Source organism: Epinephelus fuscoguttatus, linkage group LG2, assembly GCF_011397635.1.
Source record: "Epinephelus fuscoguttatus linkage group LG2, E.fuscoguttatus.final_Chr_v1".
Classification (NCBI taxonomy): domain Eukaryota; kingdom Metazoa; phylum Chordata; class Actinopteri; order Perciformes; family Serranidae; genus Epinephelus; species Epinephelus fuscoguttatus.
In genome coordinates, this window is record NC_064753.1 from 3,017,396 (window position 1) to 3,042,173 (window position 24,778).

Genomic DNA, 24,778 nt, shown 5'->3' on the forward strand with positions numbered 1-24,778 from the left:
GCTACAAAAATAAATTATAAAGTACAAAAAAACTTTTAACTATTTTAAACTTTTAGCTTTTTACTACACTTAACTATCTTAAACTTGTAACTATTTACAGTGAAACAACATAGAGAAATTTACAGAATCATATAGCTAAAACTGCAGCAGCAGTTGCAGTAGACACACTGGCACCTTCATTAATAGGTTTGCTTGCTTCCAATTACACTAATGGATGAACAGTTCTCATGTGCCTGTGCAGGTTGTTTGGATATGAGATTTTAATCTTGCAGACTCTACACTCTGCCCTTGTATTGTCACTGTAATTGAAATGATTCCAAATTTTACTGCTTTTCCTGCTGTATTCATTTTCTCAACTTTTTTTTTTACCTTTCCTTTCATGTTGTCTCTCTCTGTAGCGCCTGCTCTCTTTCTCTCTCTGTCTCCCTCCTGTTCATGTGCTCACTGTGCTGTGTGTGCCTGTAACCCCCGCCCCTCCCCCTTCTGCTCACCACGGACACACAGACGACACCACACATATTGACCAATCACGTGCGGCTTGAACAGAAAAAAAAAACAAACAAAAAAAACCCCAAAGTGGCTCCCAATCAGGAGCTGGCTCCCGTCGTTCACTTCAAAGAACCGGCTCTATGAGCTGTTTCGTTCGCGACCGACACATCGCTACCGTTAAAGCTGTAACAGGCTGTCCTTTGCTAAAAGACCGCAGTGCAAATCTTTTAGCTACTGTGGTTACTTTTGTCTCTCCCTGCGGTGCACGTGTCACATGATGTAAACACGGGTAAGCAAAACTCATGCTTTGGCTGGTCTTGCGCAAGCGCGCACACGTGGGTGCGGAGCACAGAGAAGCAGTCAGAGCTACAGGCTACAGTGAGGCTAAAAACAGAGTTCATATGACTTTTTTCGCGACAACTTTTTATGTCGGGGCTTCAGGACACTTGGATCACTACGGATGAGCATGTTGGAGATATTTTGTGGTTTCAGTTGTGTTCTTGTACATTAGTCTGGGGCGCTGTCAGCCATTAGGTGTGCTAGCTGCTCCCCCCCGCCGATCTCCGCAAGGGCTGTGAGGACTCTAAAACTTCGCCATAGCCTCCCTCGGCATGAGGGTGAGTAGATAATGACTGAATTTTCATTTTTGGGTGCACTATCCCTTTAAGTGATTTTAGGAAATCTAATTTACCTGAGTTCTATGTTGAATATAAAGCTCTTAGAAACAAGGCTCAGAGAATGGTGGAAGAGGCCAAAAAGGATTATTTTAAGACTAAAATTGAGGAGCATAAGTATGACTCCAAAAAGCTGTGGGCAACTCTTAAGCCCTTAGGAACAAAGGAAAAACCAAAACATAAACAAAGTAAGATAAGCCTGACTGTTAATGGGTCCTTAAGCTACGATAAGGTGATGGTTGCAGGAAGATTTAATCATTTCTTCACAACCATAGCAAATGATTTACTACAGAAGCTTCCAACTAACATTGGTACCTTTGGGGAACGAGAGTGGATTCACGGGTTCTATCAGCAAAAGGGAGTTCAACCAAACGCCTTTTCTTTCAGCAAAGTGTCAGAGGTAGAGGTATTAAAAAAAAACTCAAAGCCCTGAATCCCTCCAAAGCTAATGGGCATGATAACATCCCGGCCAAATTCCTAAGTGATGTAGCTGAAATTATCACTCCCTGCATTACTTATTGAATTAATCTGTCCATTGATCAAGGTCAATTTCCTAGCAATTTCAAATTGGCGAGAGTTATACCTCTGTATAAAAAGGGAGTCAAATCTGATCCTGGAAACGACAGGCCCGTATCCACTTTATGCTCACTTTCAAAAGTTATAGAAAGGATTATGTACGAACAGATTGATAGCAACTTGGCAGCACACAACATACTATTTGATTTCCAATTGGGTTTTAGAAATTCACACTCCACTAATACATGTTTACTTTATCTTACCGATTTTATTAGAAAAGAGCTGGATATAGTTGCGGAATGGTCATGTTGGATCTCCAAAAAGCATTTGATACTGTAAATCACGACATCCTCTTGAACAAACTCAGGGCTTTGGGTTTAATAGCTCATCACTTCAGTGGGTGAGGTCGTACTTGGTGGGAAGAGAGCAATTGGCAGATGTAAATGGCACCTTGTCCTTGCCACTAACGCTATCTTGTGGGGTCCCTCAGGGGAGCATTTTGGGTCCACTTTTTTCCCTTTTGTATGTCAATGACGTGGAGGCAGCTGTTGACTGCAACTTATTTCTTTTTGCAGATGACTCAGCTCTTCTTGTGTCTCACAAAGATAAATCTGAGGTGGAAAAATCACAGAGCTCCACAATATCAGTATATGGCTAATTGACAACAAATTGTCCCTCCACCTTGGCAAAACCGAATCGATCCTCTTTGGGTCTACTACCAAACTGAAGAAGTCTTCTGGGTATAGAGTGGTAGTAGGTGAGACAGAAGTAACAGCCAAGGAAACTATCACCTACCTAGGCTGTACTTTAGACAACAGGTTGTCAGGGGAGAGTATGTCCCTTAAAGCTATAGCAAAGATAAGCTCTAAAACTAAATTTCTTGCTAGAATTGCACACCTCGTAAATACACCTACCCTCAAAATATTGGCCGGGGCCCTCGTTCAGTGTCATTTTGACTATGCATTTACATCATGGTTCTCTAGTATTTTGATGAGTCTTAAAAAGAAACTTCAGACCTCTCAAAACAAAGTAATTAGAGTAATACTCAAACTCCATCCCAGAACCCACCTCCTTCCTGCTCACTTTAAGTGGCTCAGAGTAGAGGAGAGAGTAACCCAGTTCAAGTTGTGCCTAGTTCACAAGATTATTAACAAATCAGTTCCAAAATATTTGTGGGACTATTTTGTAAGGGTTGGGGACACTCACGGGTATTCCACTAGGGGCAGCTCTACTGATTTCGTGCCTTGGCGTTTTAGGACTTCTATGGGGAAAAATACCTTCCTATATTCAGCAGCAGTCTTGTGGAATGGGTTACCTACAAATATTAAATTAGTCAGTTCCTTAGCAAGTTTTAAAACCAGATTAAAAAACTGGATGATCAATAATGTATCCTAACTACAAATAAGCCACGATAGTATAGAGTTTAGCTAAATCATGTATTTTTGATATGCTATTCCTTAATGTCTTCTCTCTATGCTGTGATGTCTATGTATTGTCTGTCTTATGTATTGGCTGTTGTATTGTAATGTCTTTGTCATATATATTGGCTGTTGTACTGTCTCTGTTTCCTGTCCATACATGTTCTATGTCCAAAGGAAACAAGCCTTCGGGCTTTATTGTGTTTTCATCCTTTTGGTTTTAACAATAAAAATTTCAATCAATCAAAGAGAGGAGGGGGATATGATGTATGCCATAAAGCAGCCAAATTTTGTAGTCCTTTTTGTGACTGGGTTCCTACCCGAACCCCGAAACTGCATAGTGCCAGTGCAAGCGAAACAGACGCTCTCAAGCAATGACGGGGGTGTCATCCAACCTATTGTGAGTTGATGTACCACCACAAGGATCTTGGATATATATTTTGAGGGCTCAAAAATTCCATTGTGTTGTTTTAGGTTGCACACTGTATTATAAAGTGTTACCATAATTGCTTTAGTCTTTTGCCAAATTAAAGAGAAATAAATTTTACTGATTGAATAGTACCTGTAATAAATACAAACAGGCTAATATATTTTCTAATCAATGTTCAAATAGCTACATTCCCAGCAGTAAAATAGGCCAATCAGAATCAAGTACAGACAAGACAAAGACATAATCCAAAGTGGTAATATTATGGTATGGTTTGAAGGAATTGTCCTGATTAATGAATGATCAGTGTTGGGGAGTAACTAGTTGCATGTAATGGAGTTACATAATTAAAGTCTAAAATTGTAGTCTTAAACTTATTCAGAAAAAAATAAGTTAAGAATTACAGTTACTAATCAAAATGTTGGTGATTACAGAGGGGGTTATGTTGCATGGCCTGGAGTCAATTCAAATCCTACAGATCGACCCCTTGAAATACTAATAATAATAACTAATAAACATAGATTAAGAGCAATTTAAGAATAACTAAAAGTAATTAAAAAATAATTTAAAAATACTTTAAGAATAGATTAAAAGACCAACGCCACCTAGGGGTTTACAGAGCCCTAGGACTGTAAAAAAAGGCCTACAGGTTCTTTAAAATCAGGGATGAGCAGAGTTAAAAACAAGACCAAGGGTAAATGTTAACAGATTTATTACAATAAGTCACACTGGTAAAAAAAAAAACAGATGATGCCAAAAAAGTCCATTAAGTCCTCGCAGTACCCCTCTGCCAGTCCTTCGTCATTTCCCCTTCCGGTGGAGTCACTAGCCCACGTGGGACGCCCACGGTTCTCAGCAGCCAATTCCTCCCTGTTCCCTGGCAGCTCCCGGCCATCCATCTCCTGAAGCACCTCCTCTGCTGCTCTGTTCATCCTGGAGGAATAAACAAATTGGAACCAGTGCCGTGGAGACACAGAACAGCCCCAAATCACACCCCTTGCCTGGCCCCGCAGCCGGCCCTCCAGTACCCGCCGCACACAGGGTTAAAAAATACTCACGGTCTTCCTGGGCGGTAGCCTACGGAGCCCCTTAAAGGTCAAGCCGGAGATTTTTTTGGACTGACTTTTGCGTCCCCTCGCAATACTTTTTGCGTTCCCTCACAATAAATTTCGCATTACCTCGCAATACTTTTGCATTCCCTCGCAATACTTTTGCGTCCCCTCGCAATACTTCTGCATTCTCTTGCAATAACGTTTTGGATTCCATGAGCCACCACTGTCACTTCCTCTTAGATCAGTGACCAACATAAACTTGTATAAAGCTGGCGAGATCTCCTTTTAAACTGTAGTGTTATTATTGCCTAATAACATCATGCTACAGCAGTAATAACGTCAGCTTTAGTCAAATGGTTCTAGCTCTCCCAGTAAACATCATAAACTCTGGACACATTTTCCCTGTATGTTGACATGATAATGGCCGCGTTTCCCAGATTGCTCTTAGTTTAAGAAGATCTTTCACTAAGAAGGAGTTGTAAGATCGAGCTGACCCACTCTTAACAGTCTTCTTAGTGACCAAACGCTCACAGCTCCAGCCACGTCAGGTAAATTAATACTACACTAAGCAAGGAGATGTTAAAACAGTGCGCACTGTATATATTTTGATCTATTTCATACTTCAGATTTATATTGTTTAGCATTAATTGGTGACAGAAAAGAACGAATTTCATTCTGCAGGAAAACGCATGTCCTTACTGTGCATATGACAATAAACACTTTGAATCTTGAATCTATATATTTATGAAGACCCTGTGTGTGCTCAAAGCTGTGGCACAAGTTTCGCACCGAAATCTGGCAGAAGAAAAATAATAATAAGACGAAAAATAAGTATCGATTTGCCTGACATCGATTGATTTAGTTTCAGCACCACGGTAGTGGACAGCTTCCTGTTCACGGCTCCACAAAAGATAACAAGTAATCCTTTAACTTTTCCCGTCAAAAAAACCCCAGCATAACATGACTTGTCACCACTCATTGTGATTTTGGATTTTGTGTGTTTAAGCTGCTCCGGTGCGAAATACATAATAAATAAAAGAAATGTTATTTATGAAAAGTTGAGAGCTTCCTGAACCCAGCAATACCAAACATCACATGGTTTGATGACGTAGTGCGCCTGGGAGATACCATTTAACAGAGGAGGGGGGGAGCGAGGATGTCGGCGTCCTGGCGGGGTTAAAGAGGTTAAAACCAACACAGCAACTTAAAAACACAATAAATAAATGAACTAAAACATGCCGCAAATTGTTATTACAACATGCATAAAAACCTCCCATCAACACTGACCCTGTCACGGTTACATCTAAATGTAGGGGGATAAGGGTAGGATGACTTACAAGGAGCTGTCTCTATATCCAAACAGGTTCCATTCATTTGGCAGTATGTGCTCAAATTTTGAGCATTGTTTTTTTTTTTCACTGGTTTGCTTGTGTTGTATTTGCACTTTCTCTTGACTGCAAATAAAAAAATCAATGCACAATGCTGTATACCATGTCTTTGAATTGTGGACAGAAAACGAACGCGTTTCAGCATAAAGCCATCATCAGCGTGAAGAACAAAAGAAATGACAATACAAATCTAGATAACCAGGTGAGACCCAATGTCCAATCAGTGACAAAACCATATGATTATACAATAGGATTCATGTGTGCCTATGTGTGTCACTTTAAACTCCACTCAGCATCTATCTTAGGGCCTATTAGTAATAACCATCTGTTTATCCCCTCTATTCTAGAGTCAACTTTCGTACAGTGGAACAATTTAGGTCTGACCTGTTTTAATGATCTGTATGACGATAATACATTTTCCAGTTTTGAGTCTTTACATCTTAAATTTGGCTTGCCTCTCTCTAACTTGTTTCGCTACCTTCAAATCCGCCGTTTCATTTGTAAACAGTCTGACTCATTTCCTGTGCTCCCTCAGCAATCTGCAAGGGAGGGATTTTTTAATTTACCATCAAATTAGAAGGGGCTTATATCAGTTATTTATCATAATATTTTGCGTCTGACTGGAAACTGTGTTACCAAGATAAGAGCTAGCTGGGAAAAGGAACTGAGTGTCTAGAGCTGACAGAACAATGGTGGAAAGGAGCCTTGAACAGGGTAAACTCTTCTTCTAGGCTTAAGCTGGTTCATCGAGTGCACTACAGCAAAGCCAAACTGGCAGAAATTTACCCTGAATCTGACTCTAGTTGTGACCGCTGTCATATGTTTTAGCATTGCCCAAGCCTCAGATCTTTTTGGTCCTCAATTTTTAATGTGTTCTCAGCGGTCTTAAATACAACAGTACAGCCCTGTCCATTGCTGACCCTCTCCCAATTAATTCAATCGAAATTGATATGCTGGCCTTTGCTACACTTTTGGCAAGATGGAGGATACACCTAACTTGGAAATTATCTCCACCACCCCTTTTCTGCATGGCTTAAGGACATGATTTTATTTATAAATCAGAAAAGATCAGATTTGTACTCAGGGGAGATGGTCAGAGATTTCTAAGAAAATGGCAACCTTTCATTCTTTACTTTAATAATAAAATAAAATTTAAAAAAAAAAGGAAAAAATGGCTATTTGTTTGATATATCTGTGTTGGGATTGTCATGTCACAGTGTGACAAAAAGATTTATTAAAATGATAGAAATAAAATTTAAAAAAGGATCCATGTGTGCCAACACATATGTGGCATCCTCAAATGGAAGAAGTGTGGCCTCAGGAATCAACATGAAAGGCAACAGGTGTCACAAGCCTGAGAGAAACAATCTACAGGGCTGAATGTCCCAGACCGGATAAACAGCTATGTGACCCTATCGAAACTGATTAATAAGTATAGACCAAAGAGCATAGATAAATGCCCAGGAAAAAATAATTAAAATTAAATATTAAATATTAAAATTAAAATTAATTTTTAATAATAGTTTTAATTAAGAGCTAAATAACCCTATTAAATATTAAGAATTCTTCGAGTAAATAGAAAAAAATGTAAGAAAATGTAGAAAAAATGTATAGGAAAAATGTAAGGACAAAAAATCTAAGATACAATGAGAATAAATAGGATGTAAAAGAGACCCACTCTGACCTTGTCAACCTCTTAGTCTATCCCTGTCGCTACCTCTTTTGCAAGATGTATCATTTCTGTACCTTGAAATTTAAGGGAATAAACATCATAGCCGGCTGAATGGAAGTGTCTTGCCACCGGAGATTTTTCATCATTTCTCCTTATGCCACTCTTGTGTTCAGAAACCCTAGTTTTCAACTCTCATTTAGTTTTACCAATGTATGCTAACCCACAAGGGCATTTCAGAAGATATGCAACAAATTTGGTTCTGCAGAAGATACTCGTAATGTTGAACTTTTTGCCTGTGTGGGGATGTAAAAAAACATCCCTTCTGATCATAGCATTGCACTGGGTGCAGTTTAAACATGGGAAATTACCTCCTGCTCCTCCCTCTTAGAGGGAGATTTAGGGGTTAATAAAGTTTTCCTGTCTCTATTTTTCACTTTATCCAAACTCTTTCTGAGCACATGATTATTATAGCCTCTATCTCTGAACCAGTTACACAAATCAATAGCTTGTTCTTCAAAAACGCTGTCCTTGCTGCAGATTCATTTAGTTCTCAATAACCGACTGTATGGAAGACCTTTCTTCAAACTAGGAGGATGGTAACTACTAAAGTATAAAAATGTGTTTCTATCAGTCTCTTTTCTGAATACGCTAATGTTAAGAAGTTCTGTTTTCTTCACAGGCACATCAAGAAACGACACTGAATCTCTACTATGTCCTACTGAAAATTTTATAGTAGGCATGCAATAATTTAGATGTTCACTGAAAGCCTCCAGTTCATCAACAGTACCCGAAAATATGCAAAATATATCATCTATGTAACGAAACCAACATCTCAACAGAGAGAAAAAAGGATTGTTGTATAAACATATTCCTCTTCAAATTTTCCTATGAATAAATTGGCATAATTAGGGGAACATGCACTACCCATACTGACTCCTTGGCACTGCAAATAGAAAGAATCCTCAAATTTGAAGTAATTCTTGTTGAGAACAAGCTGGGTAAGTTCTACCAAAAAAACAATAGTCGGGGTCTGATTCTCTCTCAGTGATTCTCTTAGTGTAAAGGCTGACAATGTCCATAGTACATAATATATCTGTTTCCTGAAGATCCCAAATGGAAGAAATCTTATTAAGGAAGTCAGTGGTGTCTTTGAGGTAAGAAGGAAGTTGATATACCAGTTGTTTAATATGTAAATCAATTAAGTGGATGAAGTCTCCTGGTCTACTAACCTACAAAAGGTGGCTACAGAGGGATTATGAACAGGAGGAATGAATGTGCTTTTTGGTTTCAGAATATGACAGAAAAACTATAGGTTCAACAGGAGGAGAAAGGGCATGCTACATATGAGGGGGTGAGGGGAGTTTATTGTCAAAAAAGGCTCTTAGTTTAACAGATCTAAAGAACTTGAATAGTTCTGGCTCTGGTTTGAAAAGAGTTAGCAGGCTTGAATGGAACAAAAGACAAACCCTTAGACAAAACAGACCGTTCTTCAGGAGTGAGGCACCTGCTGGAGAGATTGATGACATGCAAGTCCTTCCCCATTGTCTGCCGCTGGTGTGTGTGGTGCTTCTTGCCGCCCCTCCGCGTCGGGCGTCTTTTGCAGTGGCTCTGGTTAAGCGGCAGGGCATGTCTAAAAAAGTGTGGGGTCCAGATGTAGTGGATGGGCCCTCGCTTCATGAGTCCTCCGTGGACAGATCAAAGGATGAAAAACCCTCTCATCTGTGTGGACAGCGATATGTGCCAGACAGCCATGTGTAGATCCAGTTGTTCTTGTAGTCCAAAGTATCTCTCTGATATTTCCTCATCTTCACTTCTGAAATCTCCTTCTCATATGTGGAGATCAGCTCTGAGCATCTGCTTTCAATGTCACAAAGTTGCTGGGAGTTGAATTTCATTTTCATGTCTTTCTTTAAATCCATAATATCAGACTGCATTTTAGAAAGTTCATCTTTTGTGAATTAGAGCATTTATTCAACACCTCACACCATTTCTTGCAGAAGTCATTACTGTGTCGACCTAGTGTGGGTTCTTTGTTAATCCTGAGACCCCTCAGGATGCATTTGTTGCGCCAGTATTGGGACAAGGTTGAGCCGTGGAGACTTCATGCGAGTCTCTTTTTTCATGAGGTGCTCAAGATGCTTAGAAGTGGAGAGTTCAACACAGGGCAGGAGACATCTAAGGGAAATAACATGCTTTCAGAGTCCGAGTTCGAAAAAGCTAGGGTGGAAGCTCTCACCGCGGTAAGTTTATCAATGTCTTGGTATGACATATTGTCCACAGGAGATGCGGCACTCAATGAATGAAGAACTGGTACTTATTGGCACACATGGATCCTATTGTATAATCATATGGTCTTGTCACTGATTGGACTTTGGGTCTCACCTGGTTATCTAGATTTGTATTGTCATTTCTTTTGTTCTCCAGGCTGATGATGGCTTTACGCTGAAACGCATTTGTTTTCTGTCCACAATGCAAATACAAAAGAAGATGGATCAGTGAGTCCCATTGTTTTGTTTTTGTTTAGTTTTTATCGCAACTGTGCACCCAGCATTATTTTGAGACTCTGAGTTGTGCGCACTGTTTCTACCAGTTTCAGTAGGTCTCTCTCTCAATCTTCAGATGCCCAGCTGAAGTGGTATCATCATTTTGTTCATCTCAAAATATGACCATTTTCTTGTAAAATTATTTTATTGTTCCAACACTATTTTCTCCTCAAAATTACAACTCTATTTTCAAAATTTCAGATTTCTCCTTTCCCAACAGTGGCCCTCATATGTTAAGGAGGAAGCTAAATGTTGTATGTTTGAAATTGATGTTTTTATCACTGACATAATTTTCTTAAAGTTGCTTAAGGTATGAAAAACTATTAGTCACTTAACATTGTAACATGTACCACATTGTGGTGAATGTGTCCTGATTATGGTGATGATTAATGCCATACAATAGTAAATCTGTCAATGTCCATATCGAAATTCCAAGACATTTATTTACCAAACTATTAAACTATTTGCCATCCAATGGGGCCATTTGATTGGTCAGAATTTACTGCCCATGATATCTTTCAGCATGAACATATATAAGCCTTAAAAACCACTGAAAACAACCAGACTCTGGAAAAGATAACTGACTTTGGGATACAGATTTTATTCTCAATATGTATGTATCATTCTTTTCAATTAATCAAAACTCCTATATAGGTGTATTGTAAAATATATTCTATTTCACAAAAAATATGCAAGAAGTCATTACTGATTGTTGAATGAACCAGGGTTCCTACACATTTTTATCAAATAATTTTCAAAACTTTTCCAAAATATTGTTCCCCATTTCCATGACTTTATTTAGGTAATTTTAAATGGGGAGGCCTATACAGCAATGCAACCATCCCAGGCATTTGCAGCTCAGTAAACTGCCAGCGCTTACCAACTCCACTTGTTCATTAACCATTCCTGCTGCCAACTAGCTGCATATGCCAATAGACCAGACCGTCACATATGGGGTCCTTCAAAAAATTGTCAAGGCCACGCCCCTTTTTGGGAGGATAAAAACAAAAAACAAAGATCATCTAGATGTAACGCCTGAGTGACAACAATTTAATGTGTTTGGAATATAATTTTGACAAGTTTGCATTTATTCTTGTTGAATAAACATTTGTTTTATGACCATGTCTAATAATTATTTTGCAACTTTGCCTGAACCTGAGCGATACTGTAATAAATTAAGGCTAAATGATGCCATGTCACTACAGTTTTCTCCTGTCTAAGTTGATAAATGACCCAACACAGTGGGTGGATATTATAGATAGCTGGATCACAATACCTGATGGTTTAATCAAAAAAGAAAAAAAATGTCATTGATGCTGCTACACTGTATGACTGTAACTGCCATTTACTACACTAACAACGAATATTCGTGTATCTTATGCGCCTCACATCTCAGTGTGAAAGCCTTGATCAACATGCTACACAACAGCTTTTCAGCATTTTCCTGTTTCTTTCCTTATGTGACAGCACCTTTCTTTTCCCCAGAGGGGAGTGCAGGGTTAGCGATGACACAATGCTGGTCTGGTCTATGTGTATCCCATGGTAGAAGTGATGTTTTAATGGTCATGCAGCGGAGCACTAGATTTTACATTAGTAATACAAAGAACTTATTATTAACTTATTTTAAACAATAGCCATACAATTTGTATTCAAAATGTTTTCAAAATATTCTGGTAATTCAAAACTATTTCCAGGCCTGGGAAACTGTTTTTCTAATTTCATAACTTCTCCAGGAATTTCATGACCGTAGGAACCTTGATGAACAACAAGACTGTAGCTGCAGTTTTCTATTTGTTTTTACAATTCCGCTGCTGCTGTGAAGAAGACAGCTTTAAAAAAGGATGACTACTGCATTTGGACACAACATCTGTTCCTTTGTAATGAATGACATTAACGAAGGAGCACAGTCTATGGTGTACAGTGCAGTCTTGGATGGATAAATGGATGGGTGGATGTCACCAGTGCCTCACAGCCTCACTAGAGGAACTGCTACTGAAGGTATCTGTTGTGTGTCTACCACACTACTTGTTCTTGCTAAGTGTTCTCTGCTTCTCTGCATGTTCTACAATCTTCTCCTCCACGTAGAGGCCTTTGCGGCGACGGACAGCATTCATGTATTTGAGGGCCTGGTTTTCAGAGTCTGCTTTCTCCCCAAAGTGCAGGTATTCCTCCTCTGTGGTGGGAACCCAGTATGGATCACTGCTGATTACCTGGGGCACAGAGGAGACAGTGAGATGTGATGATTAGTGATAGAAAGCAACATTCCACTTATATACATGTCATTTTTGTTGTTTTTGGTTGATTTTTTGTCACATTTACCCACTTGTGATGCAGATCTCCCTACTAGGGATATTATGCAAAGTTACTCTCTGTATTTGTTTATGTCACAAAAATATCTGTATTTGGATTACAACAAAAGTGGGCGCGGCCTAAACCTGAAGTTGTTAGACTTTGTCTACTCTTGTTCATATCATTCATTACATTGTTTATTACTGCTATTCATACTCCTTTTGTATAAATCTTTAAATTAAGACACCTTAAAGCAAAACCCGCACTGTATAAGGCTGGACCCTGTATGGTCAGTGTGCTAAATTATGGCCAAACTATTGCACTGATCAGTAGTACGTCTATAATGTAAATTCCTTGCTATTAAATATCCATCTGCTCTTTTCTGTAGTTGTTCCAGTAACATCTGTTGATGTTCTGATGAAGTGTATGAACATGAAATGGTTTAGATTTGTTTGAGTCTATAAATAAGGACTAAGCCTCCTGAGGACATAACTGAGGACAGTTCTTGCCTGTTCATTTTGAAAGAGCAATGGCCAGTGGACAAACTCCATAACTCAACCGACCAATGGTGTAACGCAACACATTTTCACTCCAACCTTGGTCAGACTTTTCACGTCGACATACGATGTGCAAAGTACCCTGGGTGCGTTGGTTGTTGACATTCTGAGACACCGTGTCAACTTAAGCCTGTTACATTAGTCTCTTTTAAAATAAATGCACTATGTTGGTACAACACCGGTTTGGTTTAGGAAAAAAAGTATAGAGTTTGGCTTATCAGTCTTACGGGAAGCGAACACCAGCCTCGCAAGTGAAAGTCAGTGGTTGCTGGACCTATCCACCACTCCTCTCGCCTGCCCTACTCAGGCTGAATCCAAATCTCCACCCTCTGGACTTGCAGACTGAGCCCTCGCGGACTTCAGGCGTACGTAATGTGACGTCTTCACCGTCATCATGTAAAGTCTGCAAGAGGAGTCTGCAGCATTATAAAGAAAGCTAATAGACAGGCTTGGAGTGTGTTTCACTCGTTTCCGTGGACACATTTGAGAGACTATCATGTATACGGTGATCACTGCAGCACTTGCCTATGTGATCATTCTACTCCTTACAAGATACTGGAGGCCGAGGGTTGTTTTACCTGACCCGGTTATGTGCTGTTATGCTGTGTGACACCGGAAGTAACTGACCAAGTGCCAGATTTTGACGACTTTGGAGTGAGACGGGTCGCGTAAACTCCTTTCTCACTCACCAAGTCAGGGAAAGTCCTTCATTCCTCTACCATGAGGTTGACATTTTTGACTTTTAGTTAAATTTCTTGTCATTTGTTAAATGGATTGAAATAGATTGTGGTAAAGATCACCTTAAAACCGGATGATTTTGATGATGCTTTGACTTTTTAGCTAGTGCCACAAGAAAGTCAAAATTTTCACTTTACGGTTAGAGTGAAATGTCTTGACAACTATTGGATGGGTTACCATAAAACTTGGTGTACACATTCAGGTTCCCCAACAGGACAGATTAACTGACAAGGAGTTACAACGAAACAAGAATCTAAAGGCCTTGACTCCCTCTGTCACTAAACTGGACCAACTTACAGTAGGGATCTGTCTGTCTGTCTGTCTGTCTGTCTGTCTCTGTCTCTGTCTCTGGTTACACTGGGACAGATGGCAGAGAGCAAGCTCTAACAACAGGCGGATTACAGGAGGTGACACACGCCAACCGCACACACCACATGTGAGCAGCATATGCTTGAGCACCATGGGGGGTGATGCATGGGGCATGGGGAATCCTGCAACTGGCAAGTACTTGACTAACAGGCTGACTAAATTAATGTTGGTGAATAGCTGGCACTATCAAGAAATTCTGCTGCTGAGTTTGTGTGACCTAATAATAAGTGTATGTAACAACCAGTTTCAAAAAGAAATGTGAGGTGGCAGTATTCAGAAAAAATACTCTGATAAGGGAGAATTATTTCAAAATGTCAGTCACGGTGAAGTACTGTTTGTAGTTCTGGCTCTTATGGTACAAGTTTAGCAGTCCCACACCTTTTTAAAAATCAAGGACTTTTGGAGGACTTTCCAGACCGAAAGTCCCAACATGGCATAGATTGAAACATGGCTTAAGGTCAACTACTGTTACAACACTGAGAATTTTTATAATGAGAACTAACAGCCTTTACAGAAGCTCATGACCAACAATGAAAAGACGGGAAGAGGCTTGACTCTTTTAATTCTTCTGAATTGTGCTGTGTATGTGGTGGCTGGTGTGAAACAATGACGCAACTGTGGGAGACACAGACAGTGGAACATAGCCTTTTTACGAACACTGATTAAAAAAAAAAAAATCAAAAAGAACTTTAATTTCTGTTCTTGTGCAAAATATATTAATTTGAATACTTTCAATGACCCATGTCTATTAGTGTATGTATTTTCTGAAACTTCAGGGCCTTGATGTTTTTTTTTAAGTACCGGTGGGGACCCTGAAGAGGGAGTTTGACAAGAGTCAGCTCAGTTAAAGAAAAAATATGGTGTTTTACAACATTAATCTTATTGTTGTCAGTTTGGCCAACAAACCTCTATAGGCTTAAAGGCCAGTGTATGCAGTAGAACACTAGTAATTAGTGGTAAGGTTCTGAATGAATTCACAGATTCCAAAAACAAAGCCAAAGTTACCTTCGTAACTTCTGTTCTGTTTCATTCCTTCCTGACTGCCAGTGGCAATAAACAAAATGGATGATTCATACCAGTAGTGTCATGGGGAACCACAGTAGCGGATCCTGATATGGGCTGAATGGGCGTTTGCCCAGGGCGGCACTTTGTCTCGATGTGTGGGGGAGCGGCAGGAGTGGGTTTGGCCCACTTGACATGCTGCTGTGTTGTGCTATGGCCTATTTAAGTGCTGGAATTTGTTATTTACGTAACAACGCCTGAACGCAACACAGGCTCTGCTCCATGGACTGGGTGTACAGTGCCATGCTGTGCTGCTGTGCGAGCAGCGTGTTACACACTGTCCATAACAATAATTATGTCAGGTAATAAACTGCGTCGGAATTGGGTTGGTTCGGTCAGGAAAATGCGGCCCGAGGCTCTCTAGTGTGCTCACCTGTAAGTGCACGCAATTGTCTCTGTGTTTGTTCATCTGTGTGTTTGTGTGTGTGTGTGTGTGTGTGTGTGTGTGTGTGTGTGTGTGTGTGTGTGTGTGTGTGTGCGCGCATTGGGGTGGAACTCCACCATGCAAGATACAGAGAGCAGAGGGGGATTTGTAAAGGTGCAACCATGTAGAGACAGAAATGACATGCCGTCATGTAAATAAGATAAATAACATAGGCTATTTAGTTTGTTTAATAAAAGGACAAGGTATAAACCTGTTCTACAGGAAAGGTAACCTTAACCCTATGGGCCCTAGGCATTTTTGGGGTATTTTTACTGCCTTTACTTTTAAGCTCATATCACAGTATGTGATGAGGGGAGAGTCTCTGGAATCTGGCAATATAAGAACCATGATGGTGGGACATTCTGTCACTTCACAGTTGTCCAAAACATGTGGTTTGTGCCAGGGGGACATGATTGCCAGTATTTTTCCATTATTGCAAGAAATTCCATTGACTCATTCACAAGTCAAAAATGTGTTTTATCTGAAAGAAACATGCAATATTTACATCTAAGATAATAGAAAAATAGTCAACCAAGTGCAATGATGTCCTCCAAGATAATATTTGCCAATTTGTTTGCAGTAAAAAAAGTTTGCTGTTGTTCCTCAGTTTCAGTTATATATTAGGGGGGCATTTTGGGCATTGGGGAGGACACATGTCCCCCTCAATGTATATGGTGACTAGGCCCTGTCATGCATGCATAATTAGGCTACAATTGTCTGGGTGCGCAAAGGTGAAGTACGCTGGTCTTGTCATACAAAGTTTGATGGAGTGTCAACTGGACAATATGGAGATGTTTGCATCTTGAAAGCCGGACTATAAATGTGGATAGACAGGGAGAAACACATGCAAGCCTAAGACGTGGTAAGATACGATATTCCTCACTATATGAAGTGACTGGTAACAAGATCTGTATAATGGATTGTAAAGAAATTTGTCAAGTTTTTATTTTGTAGACAATTGATCTGTATTTAGAGCGTGATGGGATGACAGTACAATGATGTGTGTGTGGTCCTGCGCTTTCATGTGATATGCGTGGCATTTCTGTGTGAGCCTGCATTCGCGAGTAATCCATCCAAGAGTAATGTGTGTGCAAAGCTGTATGAAAGCTCTGTTATACATCATTTTAGTGTAACTTTATCATTTTTTTTCGCTGTGAAAACATTGGACTGCCGACAAGTGCTTGGCCTTGTCGGAAAGCCATGCTGTTTCATGTGATATGTGTGGCTTCTCGCTATGACACACGGTCGTGGAGAAAATCAATAGAGAAGAACAGGTGTGAATTTGGACGCACTATGTGTTGTTCGGGCCCATAGGGTTAAATGACTTTTGTTGTGATCTAGCGCCATAGGAGGGTGTCACCCAGGACGCCATTTAGGCTAGAACCGCCACTGGGGAACCAGACCCCCACCTGCTGGTTAATTGTAGATGCCAGTGGTAGAAAAGCTGATGCCAGTGTGAATCCAGAAACCACATTAAGGTGATCAAGTCCATCTCTGTAAATGAACATGTGATGTTTTGTGATGTTTTGTGATGTCTGTGATATGTCTGTGCCTGTGATATTTGTGATCGATCTCTGTAAATGTACAGTTAGTGGAAACGAATTTCCCTCTGGGACGAATAAAGTAAGTCTAAGTCTTGAGAAGGTGCAGGGTGCTGTCTAGGATGCCTCTGCACAGATCTCAGATAGTGGCACTCCCCTCTTTGCAGCCCAGGATGTGGCCACAACTCTGGTAGAATGACAGATGACACCATAGCAGGCAGCTTAACCTGCTACCTTATAAACCTATTTGATTATCTCAACAACCCAGTGGGAGAGCCTTAAAGTCCATTCTCACTGAGGGCGAATATCCGCGCGTATCCGTAAGAACCCATGAAATCAACTTTTATATTTCTCTGCGAGAATAATATAAAAGTTGATGTCATGGGTTCTTACGGAAGTTTGCACACCTTGGCGGAACTTTCGTGCGGTGAAAAAAGTTTCTGCCCAGACTTTGACCCCCCCCGCGGAGTTCACCAGTGGAACTACACAGCTGGGCCAATGAAAATGTTTATAGTGACGTCGCACAGACCCGGGAGAGTCCAAAATCCAGCCAGACAGGACAGTATGGGAGAAAGGTTGATAAACCTCGTTTCACAGCACCCGCCCTTTTTGAAAGAAAAAAAAAAAAAAAAAGGGATGATTTTATGAACAATGAATTAAAGGACAACGTCTGGCAGTCCATTGTCCAGCTTGGTGGCTGCGGTGAGAGTGGTAAGTGCTAAAGAAAGTTGATGTTGACGTTTGTTCAACGTTAGCTTGTTAGCTCGCTGCTGCTGCTGCTACTCTCATCTATGTACACCCACACCCGTTCACACTGCGCGGAATTGGAACACAACAACGCAAAATTCCGCACCACGTTTGTACCGCGCCTGTGTATGTGGTTTAAACGCTGGTGTGGCTTCTTTTACATAATGGTGTTAGCTGTGCTGGGATGAGAAGCTTGAGTCGGGATATTGTAGTGATGAGACAGCTGGCCGGTCTGGATTTGGAAAGTTCCCATTGGCAGAGAGCTTCTGGTTCAGGCTCTCATAGTTTTGATTCTCAACTCATAACTCTAGACTTTGAGGTTTCACTTCCTGTTGTTCCAAATCACATCTTCAGACTAGCAAACAGCAATTCAACAACTGCATGATTTCTAATTTTGCATTTATGATAGCTGGACACCAGTGGTGAGGGAGGCATTATGAAACAACCTGGATGATTATCAAAATAGTGGGAAATTTATTTTCTGTCAATTCAATAATTGACTCATAGTTCCAGCTGTACTTGTACATTTTCATTTGTTTTGAGTGCAAAATCTTGATTTGTTAAGTAACTAGTAGCTAAAGCTGTCAGATAAATGTAGTGGAGTAGAGGTAGATGGCGGAATGATGAAAATGAAAATAAAGAAACTAAGATGTGTACTTACAGTACCTGAGTAAATGTGTTTAGTTAGTGTGTGCAGTTTATGTTATATTATCTTTATGAGTTTGTGAGTGTGACTTGACTTGTGACTTGTTTGACCTGACCAATGACATGACTTGACTTGCTTGACTTAGAGCAAGGACTCGACTTGCTTGATTTTCACCACAGTGACTTGGGACTTGCTTGAGGCTAATCGGGAGGACCGGGAGGGCTGGTATTCAGTTATTTTTTTTTTTTTATTGGGCCAGTGTTCAGTCATGGCACTGGGTATCACGTATGCTGCTACCGCTGTCCATGGGCCGCCTCCACTGGCAGCTCTTTTTTTTTTTTTTTTGCAGACGCACCCTGACGTGTGTGAGCATGGGGGACGTTCAGATGTAGCTTCTTTCACGCGCACAAACCCACTGCTTTCAATGTAGACACGGAAACTGGTTCGACAGCCCATTGGTTCGACAACCCATTGGTTTGACATCCCATTGTTCCGACCATATTAAACTCATTGTTCTGAAGTCCGTTCCAAAATCATCATGATGCCCTGTGGTTAAGGTCTGGTTAGGTTTAGGCACAAAAACCACTTGGTTAGGGTCAGGAAAAGATCATGGTATGGGTTAAAATGAAAAAGAAAGTGACAAACTCATAAACCGTGAGCCTGCTGCGCCTCAAGCCGGTCGCGCGCACCATACGCCCGCCGCGAGCCGTTCAGCACCGTGGACAGTCGGACTAATGGGATGTCGAACCAATGGGCTGTCGAACCAATTACATGGACCCGTAGACACGCGTCATGCACGCTCACAACCCAAAGTGACGCGCATTCGGTGTTATGCGCTTGTTTTTTCATCCGGCGCACAGCTCCACGGACCTGCTTCTCCCTCCGGTGTTGTGTCAGATCCCGGTTCCCCCTCAGGCTGTGTATCTCCTACTGTTTCCCACGGAGCTCTGCCCCATTTGAAAGGCAGCCTATATGTGGAAAGACGTCACCTCCGAGATGCAGAATGTGTATTATAGAAGAGAAACACACATTTCACTACCGCTGACTTGTATCATCAGAACAGACATGTCCTGTGATTTTCAGCCTCCTTTCATATTTAATAGAGGGGGGACAATACCTGACAGTAATATTCTCAGCTGTCAGGATGTGCCTGCTGTAAAGGGTAAATATAATCATAGAAGGCTGAAAATCACAGGACATATCTGTTCTGATTATACAAGTCAGCAGTGTAAAGCTCAAGCATGTGGGGGCCTTCTTTCATATTTAATAGAGGGGGGGACCGTATCTAAAAGTACAGCTGTCAAGATGCCCCCCACCACAGGCCTTTGCCACCTTGGTCTCGAAGAAACCCAGGGAAAACCCTGAGAGATAGTGTTAGTAGAGAGTGCAACACTTTTTATTTTATTTTATTTTATTTATTTTTTTAAATGTAATATTTTGGGGGGAGAGATAGCCCTTAACTTTAACTAAAAGCCTGAGTTGATAAAAGCTGGTTTGTATTACTGATCTAATTTGTTTATCGAATTTAAAAGCACCGTCAAAGGTCACACCGAGACTTTTAACAGAGGAATGGATGTTAGGAGTGAAGGTGCCCAGAAAATCAGCGGGGTAATCGGAGGAGTCACATCCAAACATAATGATCTCGGTTTTATCCTCATTGAGATTTAAAAAGTTAGTGTCCACCCAGGATTTGACATCTTTTAAACATTCTAGCAGTGGCTATACAGAATCCTTGCTAATGGATTTAAGGGGCAGATAGATCTGTACATCATCTGCAAAACAGTGAAAATGTATGTTGTGTCTCTTAAAAATCAACCCTAATGGCAGCATGTAGAGCAAGAAGAGGATGGGGCCCAAAATGGAGCCTTGGAGGACACCGGAGGTGAGAGGGGCCGTAGCTGAGTTGAATTCCCCTAAATTAACTGAGAAGCTCCGATCAGTGAGGTAGGACTGAAACCACAGAAGGGCAGTACCTGTGATACCTACCCACTGTTCCAGGCGAGACAGGAGGATCCTATGATCTACGGTATCAAAGGCTGCTGACAGGTCAAGCAGCACCAGAACAGCAGAGTTACATGAATCAACAGTTGACAAAAGATCGTTAAAAACCCTCAAAAGTGCTGTTTCAGTGCTGTGGTGTGGTTTAAAGCCAGACTGGAACTTTTCATACATGTCATAGGCCACTAGGAATGATTGCAGCTGAGTAAAGACCACTTTCTCCAAAACCCTGGACAAAAATGGTAATTTGGAGATTGGTCTGTAGTTTGACAGGAGAGAAGGGTCCAGGTTTTTCTTTTCTATAAGGGGCTGCACTACAGCATGTTTGAGAGCAGCTGGAACACACCCTGAGCTAAGGCAAGTATTTATGACAGCAAGAACAGCAAGAACAGTAGACCCCACAGTACCAAAAACATCTTTGAAAAGGCGAGAGGGAATGCTGTCAGAGGGACAGTTAGTCAGCCGCAGATGCTTAACCAGGGCCGCCCCTCCCTAAACGCAGAACACACGCTGTGCGTAGAGCCTCATCTTCCATGGGGGGCCACATTTTGCACGAGGGGACGCATTTGCGTATATGCGCAATGGATGCGCACATGCGCTACCGTGAGGCGTGCGTAGAATCAGCTCGAGGAAGGAGAGAAGAGACCTGACCGCCCATGCATCACTGCAATGATTGACAGCACTCAACATCTGAACAATAAGAGGGGTGCGCTGGCAGGCACTTGCAGAGCTGCAGCAGGTGAAGAGTTGTCGACATGTCGTCCAAAAGAGCCTCAGGAGTGTGTTCGGGGACGGGAGGGTGGGCGGGCTCCACAGAGGGGGAGACCCGAGCCTTAGGAGTATGTGCGGGGCCGGGAGGTCGGATGCTCCCAGAGAGGGGAGAGGGAGAAATATAGCTAAATAAGATGAAAATAGAAAAGAATGTCTCTGTATTTTATTTCTGTTTTCAGTGTTTAATTAAGGTGGGAGAGGCGGAGGGCTGAGGGAGATCAGATGCCTCCAGAGAGGGGAGAGGGAGAAATATAACAAAATAAGATTAAATAGTAAAAACCTGTCTCCCTCTTTTATTTTATTTTCAGTGTTTAATCAAGGGTGGGGGATTGAGGTGGTGGAAGTTACTTTCTTTTGATGAGTAATTGATGGCTATTTGTGACTCAGATTTGTTTATTTATTTATTTCAGTTTGAAGTTATTTTTATTTAATATTTATTTATTTATTTCAGGTTGAATTTTTTATTTTATTTGACTCATACAGCCAAACTACTGTATCTACAGTACATTTATTATTGCCAGTAAAGGTTGTCAAGTTAAATGGCAAGTTGTTGTACGGTCATTTTGTACCTATGATACATTTGGGATGGGGGCCTCCAAATATAATTTCGCTTTGGGCCCCAATTTGGTCAGGGGCAGCCCTGTGCTTAACTATATCTGATAGTGAGGAGAGAGATACTGGCTCAAACTGGTCAAAGACAGCAGGTAAAGGAGGCACAGTGGGGTCAGGACCAGGGGCAGTGAGAGTGGAAGCAGCTGGCCTAAGGGCAGAAATTTTTAATAAAAATTTAAGAAAGCTCTCACAGAGAGTGGGCGATGGCACAACTGGAGAGTTATTGCATGGGTTTACAAGGGAGTTAAAAATGCTGAACAGAACCTGGGGCTTATGACTGTTATTGGAGACAATATTTGATATATACTCCATTTTGGGAGCTTTAACGACTCGCTGGTAGGCTGATAAACATTCACGTAAAGCGTCTTTGGAGACGTGGAGCTTATCTTTTTTCCACTTCCTCTCAGCGTGCCGACATGAACGTCTGAGAGAATGTGTGGAGTCATTTAACCATGGCTCTGAAAATGCTTTAGAGTATTTAAATCTGAAAGGGGCAACGGAGTCCAGGATATCAGTGCATGTAAAATTAAAAACACTTAAAAGCTCCTCAGCATTAAGACCATGATTGACATCCAGAGTGCTAAACATGTTTACGTCGGCATACACAGCAGAGAATTGTGATGCAGTCTGAGGGTTCAACATGCGCAGGCGGCGTGAGGGAGCACAGGTTACAGTCAGCGAACAGGGGATTGAAACGGTAAGTAAAACAGGCAGATGGTCAAAAATACATGCTGTTTCACATATCTCACACTCACAGATAACCCATGTGATAGCACAAGATCTAAGGTGTGACCCTTCTCATGAGTCGGGCTGGTCACAGACTGAATGAGATTAAAAGAAGCGATGAGGTTTAAAAAAATCACTGACCAGAGGTCTGGACAACACACATGGACATTAAAATCGCCAGAAATTAAAAGGTGGTCATACTTCACAGTAACCCCTGATAGAAAATCGGCAAAGTCATTAATAAAGTCCTTATTAAATTTAGGAGAACAATATACAACTGCAAACATGACAGGAGAGGACAGGTTTAGCTCAAACACTTGTAGCTCAAAACTGGAATAATTGTCAAATAGAATTTGACGACACTCAAAGCTGGATTTGAACACAGAGGCTAGACCTCCACCTCTACCGGGGGTCCAAGGGGAACTGAGAAATAAACAGTCAGGAGGAAGGAGTTCAGAGAACGGTGTACACTCACCAGCCTGAAGCCAAGACTCAGGAGCAGAAAATCCAGATCATGAGAGGTGAAAAAGTCCTTTAACAAAAAAGTCTTGTTTGTTAGCGATCTAGCATTAATCAGGGCAATATGGAGAGTAAGCTCCTCAGTGGCTGAAGTTGAGACACAAGCCAGCGGGCGAAGGATCCTATGGTCCACACCACCTCTGTGGTCTCGCAACTGGCAGGGCAGAGCAATGGTCTCTATAGGGAAAATGACCGGTGGAAGTGGCAGTGATAGCTGGGGCCTGTGGGAGGTGGTGGCGGGGGCAATAGTGCTGTGAGCAGTTGGTGTTGTTGGCATAGAGTGTGTGTGTGTGTGTGTGTGTGTGTGTGTGTGCGCGCGCGCGCATTGGGGCGAAACTCCGCCGTGCGCAAAACAGAGGGCAGAGGAGAACTGTAAACGGCGGTGCGCCGCTGCTAGTTGCATATAGGGGAAACACTGCTCTTTTTGTTATGAGTTCTTCTGGGTCATCGTGTACAGTTGCTTTGCTTTCAGGACTCTCTCCGGCAGCCATTCTTGCCTCTAAATTTTTCTATGCTCTCATGCTCACCTGCTCAAGTGTGCCTGTGGTGTGCAGCAGTGAAATGGGTCCCCGCTGAAACACTTTCCCGCCGCGCACGTTCCAGACGTTGTTTGGGCTATTCACCGGTATTGTAGTATATGAAAAATTCATATCATAACGAAAATAAATACCGGTTTTCGGTACAAACCGGTATATCGCCCAGCCCTATGACATCCCTCTGTCCCTAGGACCCTCACAGCGGATAAGGAAAAACTCCACCCAAAAAAAAAAACCTTTAACGGGGGAAAAAACAGTAGAAACCTCAGGAAGAGCAACTGAGGAGGGATCCCGCTTCCAGGACGGACAGACGTGCAATAGATGTCGTACAGAACAGATCAGCATAATAAATTAACAGTAATCCGTATGACACAATGAGACAGAAAGAGAGAGAGAGAGAGAGACAGAGACAGAGACAGAGAGTTGCAGGACAGATGGTAATGACAATAGCTTACAACAACATTAATGAAAGTAATAATATTGTAATTATAGTTCTGGCTACTGTGGTACAATATGTTGAAAGTATATATTAATATCTGATAATATAGATTCTGATATTGTTGAAAAGGATGCTCTGTTGTAAAGAATAATGTTGGAGATGTGCATTCATGTTGAAATAAATCTGCATTGTGAAGCAACCCTTACTTGCACTGAATTGGAAATATTTTAGAAAAATACACTGAATTACAAGGCTTTAGAGAACAGTGTGCTATTGTAGACTTAACATGTACACAGGCCTGCTTTAAGGTTAAGACTTGAGACTTGCTTATGACTTGCACATGAGTGACTTACTCCCACTCTGGTGCTGATTGGCATCCACGCAAAAGCTGGCAAACCCCCTCATCAGGCGCAGCAGGTGCAATAACCCCAAAGATACCACCGAGTGAGCTGCTGCCATGAACCCAAGCACCTGCACGAAGGTCAATGCTGTTAGTGTTGCACCGAAACCGCAGTTTGCAAACTGCTTGCCGCAGGGCCGTCCGTCTGTAATTTGACAGAGTAGCCTGCAGGCAGTGTGCGTCGAGCACAACACCCAAATTCTCGACCTGCTGGTGTGGTAGGGG

The 24,778-nt window shown here is 41.5% G+C and overlaps 1 protein-coding gene across 1 annotated transcript in view; it reads right to left on the reverse strand.

Moving 5' to 3' along the window:
• Positions 1–7,405: 7,405 nt before the first annotated feature.
• Positions 7,406–24,778, reverse strand: part of efl1 (elongation factor like GTPase 1) — a 310,425-nt gene continuing 293,052 nt past the window's right edge. Inside the window, exon 22 of the mRNA XM_049602819.1 lies at positions 7,406–12,389. Coding sequence (XP_049458776.1) covers positions 12,201–12,389 — 189 coding nt within the window. The 3' untranslated portion in view covers positions 7,406–12,200. The remainder of the gene's footprint in view (positions 12,390–24,778) is intronic.